The 20,999-nt window shown below is 41.2% G+C and overlaps 1 protein-coding gene across 1 annotated transcript; it reads left to right on the top strand.

The window, feature by feature from the left end:
- Positions 1-260: 260 nt before the first annotated feature.
- On the top strand, positions 261-15,363 carry PRSS35 (serine protease 35). Its single transcript, XM_070419320.1, has 2 exons — positions 261-393; positions 12,005-15,363. Exon 2 carries the CDS (start codon positions 12,024-12,026, stop codon positions 13,260-13,262), a length of 1,239 nt encoding a protein of 412 aa, XP_070275421.1. The 5' UTR covers positions 261-393; positions 12,005-12,023; the 3' UTR covers positions 13,263-15,363.
- The last annotated feature ends 5,636 nt before the right edge of the window (positions 15,364-20,999 follow it).

The following is a 20,999-nucleotide window of genomic DNA, read 5'->3' as shown; positions in this document are numbered from 1 at the left end:
TCTGCCCGCATTTCATAGTAAGGTACCCCCCCTCCACACACACACACACACAACCCCCGTCCCCAATGGGCCAGTGTCTCGGCTTCTTCTCCGTCCCTCTCTCCTCTGGCCCACCTCCTTCCCCCTTCGCCTCCCCCCACCCCCACGTCATCGCCCCCTTTCCCCTCCCATCTCCCCTCGGTGAGCAGCTGGGCGCTGCCTCCTCCGCAGTCTCTGCCGCTGGCTCCTGGAGGCGCTGGCCAACAGTGGCAGGGCAGCCTCTGGCCCTGGCAGTCAGCGAGGCTCCTGGCAGCAGCGCCCCCATCCTCCCTCTGTCCCCAGCGTCGGTGACCACCTCGCGGGAGCTCTCTGATCCTACTGGGCAGCGCCCTCGGGACTGAATAAGCTTCACAGGTAAGGATGGAGCGCCCCCGCCCCACCCCAACCGCAGGCGAGACCCTAGCTAGAAGGTGGAAGTTTTCCTTAAAAAGGTAGTACCCATCCAAGGAGAGCTTCTTTGACGGACTCTAAAGATGGGCTCAAACTTAGCATTTTGTCCTCAAAGAAATGAACTTCTCTTCCAACAGGCAACCGTGAGTGCCTGCCTCTGCACAGTTTAATATTAACAGCACAGTGTTTGCATTGGAATATAAATGGAATTCTTTCTACTTAAGCAGCACCAGAGGGGAACCTCTTTATTTTTATGATTATTAGCAGATGCTATTGCAAAAGGTGTAAAACACATTCTCATAAAGTCTGCTCTTCAAAACCTCTTTGGCAGGGTTACCGTGAAAACTAGAATCAATCACACACTCTCTCTTCAACTTGACTGCAAAAGGAGCAGTGGAAAACTTTTCTAAAATAAGAAGGTGTAAAGAAATCGAACAGTGTTGGACTTGCTGTAAAATACTCTAGCAAAAAAAAAAAAAAAAAGAGGGAATAGATGAAACAAGATTGGCTAAATATTGATACTGTTGGAGCTGGATGACGGGCACACAGGGATATACTTCTTACTCTACTTGTGTGTAGCTTGGACATTTTCTATAATAAATAGTTTTGAAAGTTGTAGAGATATTCTCGCCTGATTCCTCTGACCTTTTTACATGGTCATTGATTGGAAATGAAGCTGCATGTCCCATCTAGGTCCCCCCTCCCCCCTTTTATTAGTCCTACTAACTTCTGGAATTCTCATTTTATCCCACGTACATTTGCCTCTAGAGAGGATTATAAAAGTCACATTTTGCTACTTGGAGAATTATGCTTAGAATCTGTTTTATAATTTGTAGAAAGAATGTTCAAACCCCAGCCAAATAAGACATCCAGGCTTGAAAGTAGGGGCCAAGCATCATTTGGAATTTTGTTTTTTAAGGAAATATTAGAGGAGCTCCTTTAGTGTGAGAAGGGATTGGACTCCCCAAAATTTTCTTCCAGACAGCCCAGAAACCCGTGGCTTAAAAGAAACGTTTTCATGTTTTTAAATGTGAGACTGTTTAGCCTATGTGCTTGGCACATAGTATGTACTCATTATATGTTAAAACAAACCATTGCTAATGTGAGTTAATTTTCCCTCCTGAGTAAATTATTTATCTTTCTCTGCCCAATGCTCAAGCATATTGCATTTTATCAGCAGGATCAGATTCAGAATTTTGGAGGCTGAAGCTTCCTCACTTAGCACCGAGTTAATTGCAGATGAGAGATCTGAGATGAGAGATTAGAAAACAACAAAGTCAGATTAGTGGAACAAAAGTCATTTTACAACTTTGCTTAACTAAAATTTTATTCAAAAATTTCAGATGTGTTAAACTGAGGTATGATTAGCAAAAAAAAAAAAAAAAAAAAATGTGATCAAAAACTGCTTTAAAGCCTGAAAAGTAGCAAACTTAATACATTTATAGACATTCTTTGCTTTCAAAGATCAACTTGCAAGATATAAAAATAAGTCCGGAGCCATATGCTGTGCACTTCCTATCTCAATGCATGAGAGAGCCAGCAGAGGGTTCCCTCGGGGCTCCCTTACTGCCATTCACCCCAAATTTGATTTACACACAGCATATCCATTGCATAAATTGAAATGTACATGCCCTGGAAAAATAGCTGAAAAAAAAGGGAGGATTTCTTTTATTGTGATGAGAAACAGAAGATGTGTGTTACTGTAAAATAATCAACTGTGTAAGGTTACCATCTTCCTTTCCCTCATGTACTGCCAAACTCTTAAAGCAGACATTACTTTGTCTCCGTTCCTGAAACTGAAGTTGAAAATCGTGCTATGGTATGATATTTTGAATAGAAATTGGCACATTGTCAATGAACTTTCTTGCCTTCAGCATAGGATCAGCAGAGAGCATATCCTTTGGGAATGGATTATAAAGTATTTGATAAACATATGTGAAATATTTGGCAGCTTGAAGATTTTCCTTTATGTTGAAATGAATTGCAGCACATTTGGGGGGACTATTTAGCAATGCTGTAGGTCATAGTGGAAGTGTGCTGGCACTACCACGGTTTTCGGAAAGCCACCTGCCAGAAAATTGTCTGGCTGTAGACAGCATTATCAGCTCTCAGTTCATCAGGATGGGCTCTGTGGCCTGCGGATGGGTTTTCTAAATGTGATACATTCCATATGTGACAACCATTTTGTGTATTAGCCAGTTACGTCTCCCCCTGCTGAATTCCACATGCTTTTCAAATAAATTCTATATCACAGCTCAGAAATGTAAACAATTTAAATGCAGGGCCTTAGATTTGCTATCACCAGGCTAACTCTGCCATCTAGTGGTAGCAATGTAGATAGCAGACAAGTTCCCATCCTGGAGGATTAGGAATTGAAGCTTCTTGAGGATCATGGATGAATAAATTACTTGTGTTTTCTCATTTGTGGCTTAAATTTTTTAAAAATATGTATTTTTATTGATTTCATAGAGGAAGGGAGAGGGAGAGAGAGACAGAAACATTAATGATGAGAGAGAATCATTGATCAGCTGCCTCCTGCACACCCCACTGGGGATGGAGCCCACAACCTGGGCATGTGCCCTGACCAGGAATGGAACCATAACCTCCTAGTTCAGTGAGGGTGAACCTTTTGAGCTTGGCGTGTCAGCATTATGAAAAACCCTAACTTAACTCTGGTGCCGTGTCACATATAGAAATTTTTTGATATTTGCAACCATAGTAAAACAAAGACTTATATTTTTGATTTTTATTTTATATATTTAAATGCCATTTAACAAAGAAAAATCAACCAAAAAAATGAGTTCGCGTGCCACCTCTGACACGCGTGTCATAGGTTTGCCATCACTGTACCTAGTTCATAGGTTGACGCTCAACCACTGAGCCATGCTGGCCTGGCATCCTCCGTGGTTTAATCTAGGACGTTAGAGCTGAAAGAGATCTTAGAAATGTTCTAGTCTAACTCGACAGCTAAGAAGAACCTCAAATAAGGAAAGAGACTTTGAAATGGTGCATAGTCTTCAGTATCTGTTTGTTGAATAAACAAACAAATCTATCTTCTTTTTTCCAATTCTTGTCACTCTCACAACACTGCTTCATGCCACCATAAAGTTTTACTGTGACCTGTTTTTAGGTCTAAAATTGCATGTTTGTATACTTTTCCTTAAAATGAAAATTTTCATCTATGTTTAAGGTGCTGAACCAAACATTTTCCCCCCACTTTATATCACTCCCTACTTCCTCTTTCTTTCTGAACACCCAGGGCAGACAATTTTTAAAAAGCTAGATTCTTACCTTTGTAAGTGTATTGATTTCCTACTGCTGCTGTAAAAGATTATTGAAGACGTAGTGACTTACACAACATGTTATCCTATATTCCTGAAGGCCAGAAGTCTAAAGTAGGTCAGCAGGGTTGCTTTCCTTCTGAAAGTTCAAAGACAGAATCTCTTTTCTTGCATTTTTCAGGTTCTGGAGGCCACCTCATATGCTTACCCTGCACCACTCTGACCCCTGCCTCCATCTTCACAGCTCCTTCTCACTCCGGCCCTCCTACCTTCTTAGAAGGATCCCTGTGATTACATTGGGCTCACCTGGATAACCCAAGCTAACCACACCTCAGAATCCTTGATCCCATGTGCAAATCTTTCACCATGTCAGGAACATATTTCCAGGTTCTGGGAATTAGAATGTGGCTCTCTTTGGCAGCCATTACTTGGCATAAACAATGAGGGACACAGCAGTGGGAAATGTGTGAAGTCCCTTATGAATACCTACCTATGTTTGGACTTTCATTGTTTTATATTAATAATAATATGTTGCTGCTATTTGTTGAATATACATTATGCTCTGGGCATATTAATATTAGTTCCTTACAAAAATACTTTAAAGTATTCTCCCTATTTAACAAATGTGGGAAATAATGTTTGGAGAGATTAACCTTCATAAAGTCACACAGCTAAAAAGTAGCACGTATAGACTTAAATTGGTTTGACTGCCATGCCCACTGCCTCCATAATGATTGAAACACCCCCGTTCTTACTCTTCATATTTGTTAATGTCACTAACACTGTTATTGTCTCAAGGCTGAAATTTCATACACTTTGTAACTTAAAGGCTGCTGCTATTCAATGCTACAGCCAGTAATTAACATTAGTGAGGGCCCACAGTGGGAATTGGACTTGGTAAAGTACATTTTCTTCTCTACACCTGCCCCCAATTTGTGAAAGTGACTTCTAAAGTTTTTACAGGTGTTCTCCAAAACCTGACCCGTTAAGGCTTGCTTTACACTTGTTTAGTCTTATTAATAACAACCCCTCGTCTCCTGCTATGGGCTTTTGCCTAAGCCAGCACTTCTCCCTGTTGGTAATTAGAAATACCAGGGCCAGGTCACAACGTCGACCTGTTGTATGTCAATCTTTATTGAGCAGGTAGGGTATGAAAGTGGAGGAAGGAGATGGCTGGAGCATGTTTTCATGCTTATGCATGTGTATAAATGTAGGCAGTGATGTGTGTGTGTGTGTGTGTGTGTGTGTGTGTGTGTGTGTGTTGAGGTGGGGCAGGTGGTTGAGATCTTGGATGGTTAAGAAAAGGACAGGCAAGTTGTAAAAAGTGTCTGTGCAGTCCTTGGTGTGTCCTAACATATACATAAGGTAGAAGTTGGTGTTGGCCAGCACTGCCCCCTTGAATGTTTAACAGATTAAGGCAAAATTCTGTTCCGTGATGGCATACTATTTATATACATGAATTTGGACGCCCACCTCACCATACATTACAAGGGACAGGTGGAAAGAAAGGCCTGAGTAAGTGTGAGTGTATCACCCGGTGAGGGAACGCAATCCGTGCCGGTCCTTGATGTTAAGCCAGCAGCCTCATTTTTCATATATAAGAAAAACAATTCATGTGAAATGTTTAATATAGCGAGCAGTCTTCTCACCTTTCATTAGTCCACCTGCCCTACCAGAGCTAAAGTGTAAATATAATTATGTCATGCCAGTAATATTCTATACATTTTAGATAGATTTCCTCAGAAAGTTAGTTTTTTCTTTCACTGCAAGTTCCTCCCTTAGAATTATTATTTTGACATGGACTCTGTTTCTTTTTAGGCCGAGAGCCTGATTCAGTTCCAGAATTCCAATGTAGATCCAGGCTATAAATAAGTCACAGGAAATACAGTTTGAGTGTTCTGTGACCGGGTAATGTTTAATCATATTTAAGTTTAACAGTAATGAGAAAAATATATTACAAAAACACAGATGTTTGTAGGAAGGAGTAATTAGGGAAAAATTCATTTGGGAAGTCTCTAAAGTGAAGCTGTCCTTGAACAGAACAAAACACAACAGACAAAAAAGGCAGTTTGAGAGTGTGTTGGAAACCATCCTAAAATAAAAACATTTGACTGTAAAATTGACTTTTTAGAAAACTAAAAGTGCTATAACTTTAGCTCATGTAATAAGTTATTTCAAAGTGATATTTTTAAAAATTAAATTTAGTGGGGTGACATTGGTTAATAGGATCAGATAGGTTTCCAGTATACATTTCTTTTTTTAAAAAGTATGTTTTATTGATTTTAGAGAGAGGAAGAGAGAGGGCGAGATAGAAACATTGATGAGAGAGAAACATCAATGGGGTGCCTCCTGCACGTCCCCTACTGGGGATTGAGCCTGAAACCCGGGCATGTGCCTTGACCTGGAATCAATCCTGTGATCTTTTGGTTCATGGGTCGATGCTCAACCACTGAGCCACACCAGCCAGATTCAAGTATACATTTCTATGATTCATTAGTACATTGTGTGCCTACCACCCAAGTCAAATCATCTTCTATCAACATATTTTTAGCCCCCTTTACGCTTTACTATCCTCCTACCCACTTCCCTCTGATAGCTACCACACTGTTGTCTGCATCTACTAGTATGAGCTTCAGTTTTATATCCCACATATGAGTGAAATCACATGGTTCTTAGCTTTTTCTGACTTATTTCACTTAGCATAATGTTCTCAAGGTCCATCCATGTTGTCACAAATGGCAGGATTTCATCGTTTCTCATGGCTGAGTAGTATTCCATTGTCTATCTGTACCACATCTTCTTTATCCAATGCTCTAGCGAAGGACACTTTGGTTGTCTCCATGTCTTGGCCACTGTGAGTCATACTGCAGTGAGCATAGGGTGCACATATCTTTGAGAATAAACGTTTTCGAGTTTTTCATGTAGATACCCAGAAGAGGGATTGCTGGGTCATATTGGTAACTCTATTTTTAATTTTTTGAGGAACTGCCATACTGTTTTCCATAGTGGCTGTACCAATTTATAGTAATATTAATTCACCCATGAAGGTAGAACAGTAATGATGAAAGAACCTGTTATTGATGCTCACCGTGCTTTGGGCTCATTGGTGAGACCATATGAGGTAGAGATCATCATTATCCCCACTTTTCAGGTGAGGATGGAATTTAATGAACTTCCCAAATACATATGCCTCATAAGTGGTAAAGATGAGACTTAGCCCAAGCCTTCTCACTCCTTGGTTTGCATGTGTAGCCACTATGCTGGTTATACATGCAGACCAAATATTCTACATACTATCACAATCACTTTCGGAGAGCATAGCAAACAAACAAAAAAAGTAGTAAGTCATCTTTTATAGTTATATGTGGTCATTTCTGTTAATAATGACCAGGTACAAATGTGCAGTAGTATTTGCTCTATTGCTGCAGTTCACCTGCATATCCTGGTGCTCTTGCTTCCTTCCTAATTCCCATCTACTCCATTTATTTCCATGGCCCAACCCACAACCAACTGTGTGTACACTGACGCATGGTGGAGAGCCATGACTGCAACCTCACTTTCATTAACCGAAATGAAGCCTCAACTCCAAACCATCTGGAAAGTGGGAGTTGAGGTCACAATTATAGTGGAAGGTTGGAAAAAGGAGGAAGATGAGGGAAGGCAAGGAATGTTATAGATTTCAAAATATAGATGCCCCACTAATGGGGACTGTATCTTGTTAGGTCAATGAGTTAGTGCTTTTTGAATGCTGGGGTTGCTCTATCACTGAGAGCTGTCATTTACATTACATTGACATTTTACCACCAGGCAAGCTTAGATTTTCCAAAAGAAAGCATCCATAGACATTTGTCCAATTTTAAATTACAGGCCAAATTAAGCTAACTGAACCCATGTCTCTTATTACTGTGATTCTGAGGTCATGTTACAAGGCTGTGCCCTTCCCATGCCCAAGGATAGATGTGGGCATGGCTTTTATTTTTGTGGAGCTCACTCCAAGGGCACCAGACAGGGCTGGGCAACTCATGCCACTGCTCGATCTGTGGCATCAGAAGTTGGCGGCATCTCATACAAGACTACTGAATTTGAATCTTTTCAGATCTCTTATTAAGTCACTTATATAAAAGTAAGTTATTTTTTTCTTATTAAATCACTGAGCCATTTGCTGTTAGCAGTTGCTAAGATAATAAAAGAGCAAACTTCAGAATAAATTTATTTTGTACACAAACATGGAGCAGATATCATTTGAAACCTGGTTAGGTTAAGCAATCATCCCTGGAAAGACTGCCTTCCAGGGTGTGGCTCAGCTACTACACTAGGGCCTTGGTTTACTGTGATTCTTAAACTGTATTGAGTATCAGAATTGCCTGGAAGGCGGGTGAAAACATATATAGCTGGGAACCTGGCCCCCTTCTGGAGAGTTTCGGGCAGTAGGTGGTTGGGCCCTGAAATTATCATTTTTAACACATTCCTGGGTGATGCTGACCCGGCTTCTCTGGGGACTATAAGCTCGGCATCCTTTGATATGACAGGGTTTATAGTTTGCCAGACATCAATACAGAATTTTATTAACAAATTAATGACATTCTTTTGAGTTGTTCATGTTTCATGTTGAGTCCAAGTCAGGAATAAAAGCAATGCCTCAGCTCAAAGCAGTTAGGTAGGAAGTGTTTTCCCTTACTCACAGGAGAGTCAGTCTTCGTTCTGTTCAGACCTTCAACTGATTGGGTGAGGCCCACCCACATTGAGGAGAGAAAACTGTTTTGCTCATTCTACTAATTCAAATGCCAATCTCATCCAGAAACACCATCACAGGCACACCACACCCAGGGTAATGTGCAACCAAGTACCTGGGCACCCTGTGACCTAGTCAAGTTGACACATAAAACGATTACATGGGACTTTCTTAAAAGCCTGCCTACAGAGTTATGACACAGAGTACATGTTTTATTTCGTAAAGAGTAGGGAAACTTCTATATTTTTTGTTCATATTCCAGTTCAATGATTTGCATAGTAGAATATGATCTTGTCAGTTATTTAATAGCTACATTCTTCCTTTCTAATCCCTAAGTAGATAAAAAGTTGCAAGACTAAACTAAATCATTCTGAAAACAAAAACTAACTGGGGAAATAGTACCACAGCGCCATGATTTGGGACATCTCTGTTTGCCTAGGAATGACTCTCCCACATTATTATTCTACAAAACATTAGTATCAAGTGTTAATATGTACAAAGTGATTCTATGTATTTCTCAATGAAGACATATGGCTGACTTTCAGTCTTTGATGCAATCATATACTGCAATCATGTACTGTATAAATAGACAGCTATTATCATAAAGTGCTAAATGAAAAAATCAAATTTTTTTAATCCTCACCCAAGAATATTTTTTTCCCTTGGGTAAGGATTAGGTGGAAGGGAGGGAGTAGGCGGGGGAGAGAGAGAGAAACATTGATTTGTTGTCTCCTGTATGCTCCCCAGTGGGGCTGAGGATTGAACCTGCAACTGAGGTACATCCCCTTGATCAGGAATTGAACCTGAGACCCTTTGGTCTGCAGACCAACACTTTAACCACTGAGCAAAACCGGCCAAGGTGAAAAAAATTAATTTTTAAAACTTGTTTTCCAGACTAAAAATCTCCCTTGATTGAAATTTTGCTGAGAATCAGGTAGATAAAATATATATCTCTTTTTAATCATCATCTATTTCAGTCTGTTGATAAGCTAAGAGGCAGCAAATAACTCTGATCTTAGCTCTTTTTTTTTGCAAAGACATAATTTTTCATTGTGGAAACTATCCAGTTAAGCACAGGATTTCAAGGTCTTCGTGAAATGACTGAGTTATAAGCCTTTCACTGCAACCCAATTAAATAAAACTGATGAAATATTCATTGTGCAGATTGCACAGAAGATAACAAAAGAAAATATGAAGTGGCTCAACAAAATCATTATCACTATATTGCTCTGATAAAGTCAAATTTGCCATGGTAATGATTAGACAATATTGTCCCATGACTGTGGATTCTTTTCCGAAGTATATTCTTTATTGATTTTTGGACAATATCCATTATTTCCCCAAATAAGATAAGTTACAAGGTACTTAAACAATACAGTCTAAAATTAACTGAATCACCATTACTCAGCATTCAAGTGTGAGCAGATATAAAAAAAATGGAAATTGCAAAACTTCTATGTAATCTTGCTGATGCCAAAACATGGTAAAGATTATTATAAATTTGTTCAATATGTTCCAATGTATGGTGATTCAAGTTAATTGTGTCATATTTTGGTGAATATATCATGTTTAAACAATGGAGAGGTTATGTAGTATATGTTTTATCAAAGAATGCTGTTTATTAATAAAATTCTGTACTCCTGTGTGGCAAAAGGAACTCTGTTGTATCAAGCAATGTCGTATCCAACTCTGCTCAGAGATAACTTGTGGTTTTCATGCCGGTGCACAGGATCCTATGGGTGTACCCTGTGTTAAGGAACATTCCTAACATTCTTCATTACTTTTATTGAACACACACACACACACACACACACACACACACACATTATCAGAGAGCATTGAGAGTCCAAGTGTTGTAGGAATAATGTAACTTTGAATTTGCCTCTGCTCTATACTAAGTGCAAATCATTTGCTAAGCCTGGATATTTTAGCTATTAATTAAAAATGATGTGGAGCATAGCTTACACATTTCCAAATTGTTGCTCCAAAAAGTGCTACCACTGGCCCCACCCTCAGGAAGCAACAACTGACAAACATCAGTTCCACTACAGAGATTTACATACCTGTGAGCCTAGGAAGGCAGGAAAAGAGGACAAGAAGAGGTGAATACAAGAAGATGCAATGTATGATCGATCAGCACTCACAACTTTAAAATTACTTAACACAGAACCACTGCTCTTGGAGGAGGAGACCCATGAGGAAAGGGACTATATTTAATCCCTATCATGCTCCCCCAAGTAGCCAATTCGGAGTCATAGCCTGTGCTCCATAAATTCTTTTTTTAAAAAAAATATATTTTATTGATTTTTTACAGAGAGGAAGGGAGAGAGATAGAGAGTTAGAAACATCGATGAGAGAGAAACATCCATCAGCTGCCTCCTGCACATCCCCTACTGGGGATGTGCCCGCAACCCAGGTACATGCCCTTGACCGGAATCGAACCTGGGACCCTTCAGTCCACAGGCTGACGCTCTATCCACTGAGCCAAACCGGTTTCGGCTCCATAAATTCTTGTAACTAATTTTAACATAGAGTAAAAGCCCACTGTGACACATGCTTGTGTGTTGCTTTGCCTTAGATGGTAGTGCCAGGCACAACTTGGTTAAAAAAAAAAAAAAGTACAGAGTACATTTTTCTAACTTTAGCATAAAATGGCCTATGCATATTTTTTATGATAAGGGGTTCTGCTTGTAAAAATCAAAGCAGGTCAGCAACAGATGACCCTATTTATTTACTTCATAAGCCTCTACTGCTTTTAGAATAGTATCTGGTGACTTCAATTACGTCGTCAATCAGCTTGGTCCGCAAACCATGGTTCTGGGAAATCCACTGTATTCTAATGAACGCTTTTTTGAGCTCTGTGCGAGGACTTACACTCTAGAGATGAGGGATCTTATGATTTTTGCGTTTAAGGAGCCAAGTGCAGGGGAAGTGCGGAGCATCTCCTGCTATCTGTATGTCTAAGGCAGGGGTCCTCAAACTACGGCCCACGGGCCACACGCAAATACAAATATTGTATTTGTTCCCATTTTGTTTTTTTACTTCAAAATAAGATATGTGCAGTGTGCATAGGAATTTGTTCATAGTTTTTTTTTAAAAAAAACCAAAACTATAGTCCGGCCCTCCAACGGTCTGAGGGACAGTGAACTGGCCCCCTGTTTAAAAAGTTTGAGGACCCCTGGTCTAAGGCATCTGGAAATAAGGTTGCAGGAGACCTAGAAGGAGGAGAGTGTGGCTTGGGCAGCAGAGACCCCCCAGTTAGCTATCCCGTCCCCCTCTCCCACGCATTGGGCCTGGGGAGGTAGAGGTGGAGATGGCAGACTGGGGCAGCGGGAGAGTTAGGGCTGGTGGTGGGAAGATTGGGGGGAAAACAATCTACTGATTTTGGAAATTTGTCCGAGCCTACTTAACAGGGTGTTTAATCACAATAAAACCTAAGTACAGGGAAAATAAGGACTCCTGTTTGTGGTGAAGATTGGACCCAAGGCCTAAATGACATGGATAAGTAACATTTAAAAAGAAAATGTTGTAAAGCCCCTCTTTTCTCTTTCTATTTTTTAAGGACAAGAGAGAAGAACACAATGGAAAAGACGCTGCTGTGGTTGATCTTTTTCACGCTTGGGTGGCCCCTCACGGATGGATCAGAGGTGGAGCAGGATTTTCTGTGGCATCTGAGAAAAGTACCCAGGGTTGTCAGTGACAGGACTTTCCATCTCACCAGCCCCACGTTTGAGGCCGATGCCAAGATGGTGTTAAAGAAAGTGTGTGGCATCGAGTGCCAGAAAGAACTCCCCGCTCCCAGCCTCTCTGACCTGGAAGATGCGCTCTCCTACGAGACTGTCTTTGAGAATGGCACCCGGACCTTGACCAGAGTGAAAGTGCAAGGTCTGGTCCTGGAGCCCACGCCAAACACCACCGCCAGAGGGGCATCGGCGAGGAGGAAGAGGCAGGTGTATGGCACAGACAGCAGGTTCAGCATCCTGGACAAAAGATTCCTCACCAACTTCCCTTTCAGCACCGCCGTGAAGCTGTCCACGGGCTGCAGTGGCGTTATCGTGTCCCCCAGGCACGTTCTGACCGCCGCCCACTGTGTGCACGACGGGAAGGACTATGTGAAAGGGAGTAGGAAGCTGAGGGTAGGGCTGTTGAAGATGAGAAATAAAGGAGGTGGCAAGAAACGTAGGGGTTCCAGGAGGAGCAGGAGAGAAGCCAATGGTGATGACCAAAGAGAGGGCAGCAAAGAGAATCTGAAGGAGACAGCCAAGGCCGCAAGGAGGAGAAAGAACTCTGCTGGGGGTCAGAGGGGCGCTGAGGGCGGGCCCTCCTTCCAGTGGACCCGGGTCAAGAACACGCACATCCCCAAAGGCTGGGCCACGGGAGGGAGAGGGGCCGCCGCCTTGGACTACGACTACGCTCTTCTGGAGCTGAAACGTGCTCACAAAAAGAAATACATGGACCTAGGAGTCAGCCCGGCCCTCAGGAAGCTGCCCGGGGGCATGATCCACTTCTCCGGCTTTGACCAGGACAGAGCCGATCAGCTGGTCTACCGGTTCTGCAGCGTGTCCGAGGAGTCCAGTGATCTCCTCTATCAATACTGCGATGCCCAGCCGGGCTCCACCGGCTCCGGGGTCTACCTGCGTCTGAGAGAGCCAGACAAGCATTGGAAGCGCAAGATCATCGCGGTCTATTCGGGCCACCAGTGGGTGGACGTGCAGGGCGAGCAGAAGGACTACAACGTGGCGGTGCGCATCACGCCCCTCAAGTACGCCCAGCTGTGCCTCTGGATCCGCGGGGAGGACGCCGACTGTACTTACGGGTAACGGGACCCCGAAACCAGGCCACGGGCGATCTAAGTCGCAGGGGAAACCAGTTCCGATGATTGTAGCAAGACCACCTCACGGAGTGTGCCTGGACACGAACTCTATTCATAGCATTTCAATACTTTTATAAATTTACTTTTGTCAAAAGGAGATTTTCCTGCATGTAAAACCGTTTAGGTAAAGTTATTGATGGGCATTTCCATGCCAAGTATATATTCTTCTTCACACGGTGGTATGTTTGGTTTGTGCAAAGTAATTTTTTTCCTGCTAGCCTTCTTAAAAAATTAGACGCTCTTTAAAACTTCAAGCTGGTCCTATAAACAATGTGATTTCTCAATGGAGTTATTCTCAGGGTCCTACCCCAAGAAGAATCTACTGTGGTGCTGGGCGCCAACTAAAGGTGAAACGGCAGATACAGAGGCGGATAGTCACATTTCAAATCGAATTAGAGACAGACATTCACGACAGTTAGGACTACTCTGAGATGGACCCATTCAGTGCATGCCCTCTGTTTTTTGTTCGTTTTGTTTTTTAAAGAATTACAAGGAATAGCTTTATCAACAAAACTGTCACCTATCGTACTGCTTTGAAAAATATCGACTGAAGTGTGTATAGTTTAAAATGAAAGAAATACTTCATCCTAGGAAATAAATCTAGTTTAAAAATAGGGAAGCTGAGCATGGGAGGGGGGTTCTCTCTTCCCGCGGCCGGCACAGAGAGAGAGAATGCAGGGGTTGATGAAGCTTGATTAGAACGCGACGAGGTTTAAGGAAAAATGAAAAGACAGACACAACAATAGGGTAAAAGCTGGGCCTGGGTGTGGCGCCTGCCCTCTGATGGAGGGACAGACGCAGAGAAAGCCAGCACGGGAAGGAGTTTATTAAATACTCGAATAACAGGAAGTTACATCACATCTGGGTGGGCCTTGAGTTCCTGGCGACATCATGAGATCCATCCCCTTAACACTGGGCGGGAAGGTCAAAACTGAGTGGTGTCCCAGTCTGTTGACCGGGTCGCCCCCAGGGCGTGGCTCTGCCTTCCCTCTGAGTTTCAGCCAACAGTTTTAAACCAAGTGTTTTTTGTTTTTTTGCCAGCGGCCCTTAACAGCTGAGACCTTTTAAGATCTCAAGCTTTTATTTAACTAGTGTTCTAACCATGGGCTTTTCATGCATGCATAGAGGAGACAGCTCCACAGTTGTACATGGCCTTGCATTTGAAAGGCACATCGCTTTATGCTACAGTCTCCTGTGTGTATTTAGGACAAGCAATTCTCGTTTTTCTCAAGCGAGAGTCTTTTTTCCCTTGACAAAATTCAGCTTTCTTCATAGGGCCTTAGGCGTATTATTTTTGGCGAATTCTCTGAGTAGTAATTTTAAATAGCTTCCTTAAAATGAATATGATCTAAGAATACTTTTACAAAGAAGGTTCGGATTATTTTCATTAGGGACCAAGGCTGTTCACTCACTCTGGCCATCGTGGCAGCCCCAGCAGACAGAGAGAGTCCACCGGTTGCCCTGGGGCACTTGATACCTATTTCCTGAATGGTTATAAAAGGGCATTAGTTCAGGCTCTTATTTATTACTTTTTTTTTTATTAATCCTCAACCAATGATATATTTTTCATTGATTCTAGAGAGAGAAACATTGATCGGTTGGTTGCCTCATGCCTGAGCCCCGACCAGGGACAGAACCTGCAACCTGGGTATGTGTCCTGACCGGTAATCAAACCCATGAACCTTTGGTGCACAGGATGACGCTCTACCCACTGAGCAACACTGGCCAGGGCCAGGCCTTTATTTCCAAGGGGTTTTAGTAATTTGTAGATGAATGAACCATGAAATTCAGGAACTACCAGCCTAATCTCTGGTCTGCTCTTCCTGGCAGTTTCGAGGGAACACATTCTCTTCTGTCATGACACACCCAAGTTACTGATTTTGCCAGAGCTCAAATTTATTTTATTTGTTATTATTATTTTTATGAATGGGGAGTTAAATCCTTGATTAGTATGCATAGGAATATCTGATCAGCTTATGATAAAATGGTTTGTAAATTGTGTCCAAAACAGCTGAAATTCAACACAAGTATACGTTCTTTTATGTGAGTTGGTGAAAAAAATCATTCAATAAAAATTTTTAAAAGTAAATCAGTTATAACTATTATTGTGTTTGTATATATTTTTATGAAGGGTTTCAGCAAGTATTAAATCAACTGTCATTTACTTAAAAATGGTTCTATTTCATTCTAACCACATTTCACTAAGTAGTATTTTATTATTGTCACAAGTGGAATAAGGCTACTGACTCAAAAGATTTGTTCAGATCTTTTTTGAAAAATCATCTATATGATCATTGCAACTAAAGACATTTCCAGGTGAGTTTTGCACACTTATTGCAAACATGCACACACAAAACTTCATCTTAGATGCTTACAAAATAATTCCTGGGATTTGAGTAAATTCAGAGTAATTTAGGGTGTTTAGTGTCAGTAGTTTGGTGTTTAAGGTTAAATTCTGACTATACATAATCTCCTTAAAATCATTGTACTTTTCAAAAACATAACATGTAGCTCATTTTCTTTGCAGAGTTTTATTTGATTCTCCCATTCTCTTATCTTTTCTTACTGAATGATGAATCAATGGCGAAATCTTGTTCTCATCAGATGGGGTCGCTGCATAGGATACACAGTTTTTTTATCCACTTATCATATACCAAAGGGGAGAAAACACCCTCAAATGGTTTTCTAAAGTCTAGGGAGGAAAATTCCCTGTTCACTTCTTTCTGTAATTAATAACTGGAAGTTGGATCCTGTGCATATGGTGTCTTAAAATAATTTGTATTCCCAATTTGGGCTAATTTGCCTCACCCACAGGTGAGGTGTTGTCTTAATCTGCTCGCTATCATAACAAAATATCATAGACTGGTGGCTTAAACAATAGAAATTGATTTCTCACAGTTTTGAAGGCTGGGGATTTCGGCAAGGTAGGTTTCTGAAGCCCCTTTTCTTGGTTTGGAGGCCACCGTCTTGCAGTGTGCTCCCATGACCTCTTCTCTGTTTACTCTCAGAGAGAGAGAGCTGTGAGCTCTTTGGTTGTGTCTCTTCATAAGGGGACTAATCCCCATCATGAGGGCTCCACCCTCGTGACCCCACCTAGCCCCAATGACCTCATTCAGGCCCCGTTTTTCTGGGTAGGGCTTCAACATATGAATTGGGGGTGGGGGTAGCGCACAAACATTCAGTCCATAATAGGTGTCTATTCTAAACCCACAAGTTGCATCTTGGGCCAGTCCCAGGGAACTCACAAACATCCCAGTCACCAGAGGAACTAGGTTAAGAGCTATGAATGGCAGCTCAGGCCAACCAATCGCCTTCTTCCCACTTTCATTATCATCATCTCAAGTGCTCATACCTGGGACATAGGAGGCAATTAATATATGCTTAAAGTATCAAGTATTCATTGAAGGCATTATTTACTCTCTGATACATGATAAGCCTTCAAATAATTAGAGCTATTATCTTAAGTGTATATTGTATTAAAGATAAAGCTACATATCTAAATAATGGAAATACTTCTCATAATGAGAATTTCACTCTCAGAATATTGTGGCACTTAAGGAATCAGATATTTGCCATATTCCCTACTGACTTGTTTGAGTTTCTGATGAGCATGCCTTCAAACTGACAGGTCCCAGGCTCCTGCAGCGACTCCTCATCCTCTCCATTTGCCATGTAAACATTTAATAAGATAAATTCTGCCTTAGAACATGCCTCCAAAATACTTTTGTTTTAGTAATATTTTAAACTTTCCAATAATATCTTAAGATCCCTTCACTTTTTTCAAGCACTGGGAAGAAGCTGGCTACTTAGAATATCTACTTCAATTCACAATGCAGCCAATATGTGAATTTATTATCTAGTTTTACCTTCCAGTATGGTTACCAAACTTTGGCTATGTGAGCACATTTCTATCTATATTTATAAATGTTTTATTAATACTCAAACTTGAACTTGTGTTATTAAAATTCTCTGTGTATGTATTCATAGCCTGAGAAGTGTGTATACTTTCACACATGTGGCATAGATAAGGGAAATACTTTGGAATCTCTTCATATAACTGAATACAGATGATTTTGAAAAGTTCTAGGCTTTTGCTCAGCCTATCCATTCCTTATTCTTCTCTATAGACATATGAAAGCATACCAATATGTTATGCTTATAATGATTGCGTAATCAATATAACATTTAGTTCTGTCCAGTATGAGTTTTGGAGGGCAGTACATTATAGAAAGATTTTCATAAAAAAGCTTAACCTATATTTTAAAAAGTTGTTTAAAAGAAATGATAAAAATAATTTTTAAAAAATGAATAAAAAAAGGGAAACATTAGTGGTCTACAGAATTGACTTGTTTTTATACTCAAATGCAATTCTAACCTCAAAAGTAAAGAAAAAAAATTCTTCCCCCAATATTTTATGAAACCCCCAAAATATTGAATGTTAATGTGTTATTGAAAGTTTAGAATTGGCCATACAGCTGCACCTGATTTATGCATGCACTTAGTATTGTGGTTTATAGATACACCAACTCTGGTATAATGGAAAAAATTCTTGATGTGGAATAAAAGACCTTTAATTGTCTAACCAGACCAGACTTCCCTGTATAAAGCAAATGTTCACCAAATATAATATCCTGACACTTGCAATTAGTTTTCTAAGATTATAGAAATTACTTAATATAATTGAAAGAAAGACTGGAATATCCTAAGAGCAGAGGTCAGCAATCATTTATCCCAGAACTAGTGTGAGTGTGTGTGCTGCTGGCCCTCTTGGGAGGATTGGGGTGATACAACTCTTGTTTTCTCAAAATAGTCATCTTCCACTCTCCACTGATATGTTATTCCTAAACTTCCAGCTACAGGCATTTAGCTAGCAAACAATGCAATGCTCTTCTAAGAACTGCCCATTAGGGAGTTTATCTCTTCTCAGCTGGAAGAACAATTCAGGGACTTCCCAAGAACAATCCCTAGAGTACTGAGGCCCCTGGAGGATAAGGAGAAGCCCCTTCCTGCTCCATGCACCCACCCCTTACCCGTCTTCCCCTTCCCATTAATTGACAGGAGTCAAAACTTTGCAATTTTGTTTTCCTTAGAATTTAAACTAGTGTTACTGACCCAGACACCAGATTGTAAAACACCACAAATCTCAGGATATAAGAGAAAACAACATACTAATACACAGTAGAGAGTTCTGGGAGGATGTGAGAATTTTTTTCCTTAAAACTACTTTCAATGGATCAGTTGTTAGACAAATCTGCAGCCAACAACTTAGAACATACAACTTTTAAATTCTTCAAAAACATTTCTTTGCAATACCTACACAAGTGCTGTTTGTTTTCTTTCTTTTAAAAATCAGGATTGGCTTGGTGCAAAGATCCTACTGCCAAACAAAAGTACCACTTTATCAAGCAATTGCCTGAAAATAAAAGTGTGTTATTTTTGAGACAACTGGATTTAGTCTTTTGCCACTGTACTTGAAACATTTACTTTAAAAGGCGTTCTTTGTGGCCTGGGAAAGTAAGTGACACTATTGTACCCACCAAATGGGCAGTGGTGCCACTTCATGTGGATGGTCCGTGACTGATGTGGTTCCCTAATCGGATGTCCTGGGCCACCGTCAGCCCGCATATAGCAGCATGTCTCTCGTGCACATACTCCCAGATGAAAGCTTGGGTTTCGGTGAAAACTAGTGTATCATTATGCTACACGGACCACCTTTTTATAATCTGCAACTAAATGTGTTAATTTTTAGGCTAGGTCAAACAAAATACTCTTTGTGGCTTTCCTATTTTAAAGAATTTGGAAATGTTCTCTTTTGCTGGAATCATCTGTGACTTTCCAATAGAGCTACATATTCAGAGTCCACTGGATTTATGATATTTCAATGGTTTCCCTTAGCCTAGTGGTTTCTGAATGTGGCTGCTCATTGAAATAACCTAGGGAATTATTTCAGAAAGCCCGTTTCCAGGGCCTCACCGAAATCTTCCCTGCAGTCTCTCAGTGTGAAGCGCAGATGTCTCTATTTGATAAAGTTCTCCAAATACATACGACGATCACCCAGGTTTGGGAACCACTATCATAACCTATCTTTCCTAAACTGATTGTTGTTCCACCTCACACAGTTCTCCCTCTGCGCACAATATTTTTCTTTTTCTTTCAAGTTAAATGTTTTCTCAGTTTTACCTGCCTTCATGTTTTTTCTTGTAAACTCCTTCCAGTATGTTAGTGAGGAAAATGGTGACAAAACTATCAAATGCATAGGTGGGATTCTTTTCAGTATTTTTTTTAACGCCCTCACATTTTTATTTTATACACTTGTCTTAGCATTTCTTCCAAAGATTCCTAAAGGGAGACTGCTGGTCAAAAGCTTTGTTCATTATATGTCCTAATAGCTACTGACGATTGTGTACGTCCCCAAAAATCTTTTGCCTTTCTTCACTTTTTAAAAGTACAATAAATAACATGAAAGCTAGAGATCAAAGGAGACACTGAGGACCACTTGCAATCATTACACCATATAGAAAGTGATTCAAATCTTCAACTTAAGATGGTATGTTTTTAAAAAAATCCTCACCTGAGGATTTTTCCATGGATTTTATAGAGTGGAAGGGGAGGCAGAAGAGAGAGAGAGAGAGAGAAGAGAGAGAGAGAGAGAGAAACTTCTATGTGAGAGAGACACATTGATTGGTTGCCTTTTGCACATGCCCTGACCTGGCCACATTGAACCTGCAACCCAGGTATGTGCCCTTGACTGGGAATAGAACCTGCGACCCTTAGGTGCCTGGGCTGACGCTCTAACTGCTGTGCCAAACCAGCCAAGGCAAGACGGGTTTTAATTGGTGTTAGTTCTTTTATTACAGCAAGCTGAAAAAGAATTATTAAAACTCTAATACCATCTATATCAGTGGTTCTCAACCTTCCTAATGCTGTGACCCTTTAATACAGTTCCTTATGTTGTGGTGACCCCCAACCATAAAATTATTTTCATTGCTACTTCATAACTGTAATTTTGCTACTGTTATGAATCGTAATGTAAATATCTGATATGCAGGATGTATTTTCATTGTTACAAATTGAACATAATTAAAGCATAGTGATTAATCACAAAAACAATATGTAATTATATATTCAATATGTGTTTTCTGATGGTCTTGGGTGACCCCTGTGAAAGGGTTGTTCAACAACCAAAGGGGTCTCGACCCATAGGTTGAGAACCGCTGATCTATATGTATGTAAAAAGCCAGTGACCAGAATGCCTTAACGTATCGACCAGAATGACTGGTCGCTATGACGCCCACTGTGGCCAGCGAACTGGCCCGATCGGGGGTGGGGGGTGGGGGGCGGGGCCAGCTGGCCAACCTTCTGCAGCCCCTCCCCCCGCCCGGCTCCACCCTAGATTGGCCCCCCACCCTGATCAGGGGCAGGGCTGGCCAGCCAACCACCCATAGCCCCTCCCCCAGGCTGCTGGCCCCTATCAACCCCCCCACCCCAATTGGGGGACAGGGCCCTCCAGCCAATCACCCATGGTCCCTCCCCCCAGCTGGCCCAACCCCGATCTGCCCTGATTGGGGCCAGGCTGGCTGGACCCCACCCATGCATGAATTTGTGCACTGGGCCTCTAGTTTCACAATAAAAGCACTATGCAAGTTATTCTTCAGTTATCAGAAATGTGATAGTAGCCCAGCAG

This window comes from Myotis yumanensis, unplaced genomic scaffold, assembly GCF_028538775.1.
Source record: "Myotis yumanensis isolate MYYU_CA2020_CCGP unplaced genomic scaffold, mMyoYum1.0.hap1 SCAF_6, whole genome shotgun sequence".
In the NCBI taxonomy this organism is placed as follows: Eukaryota; Metazoa; Chordata; class Mammalia; order Chiroptera; family Vespertilionidae; genus Myotis; species Myotis yumanensis.
This window is presented reverse-complemented; position numbering and strand designations above follow the sequence as displayed.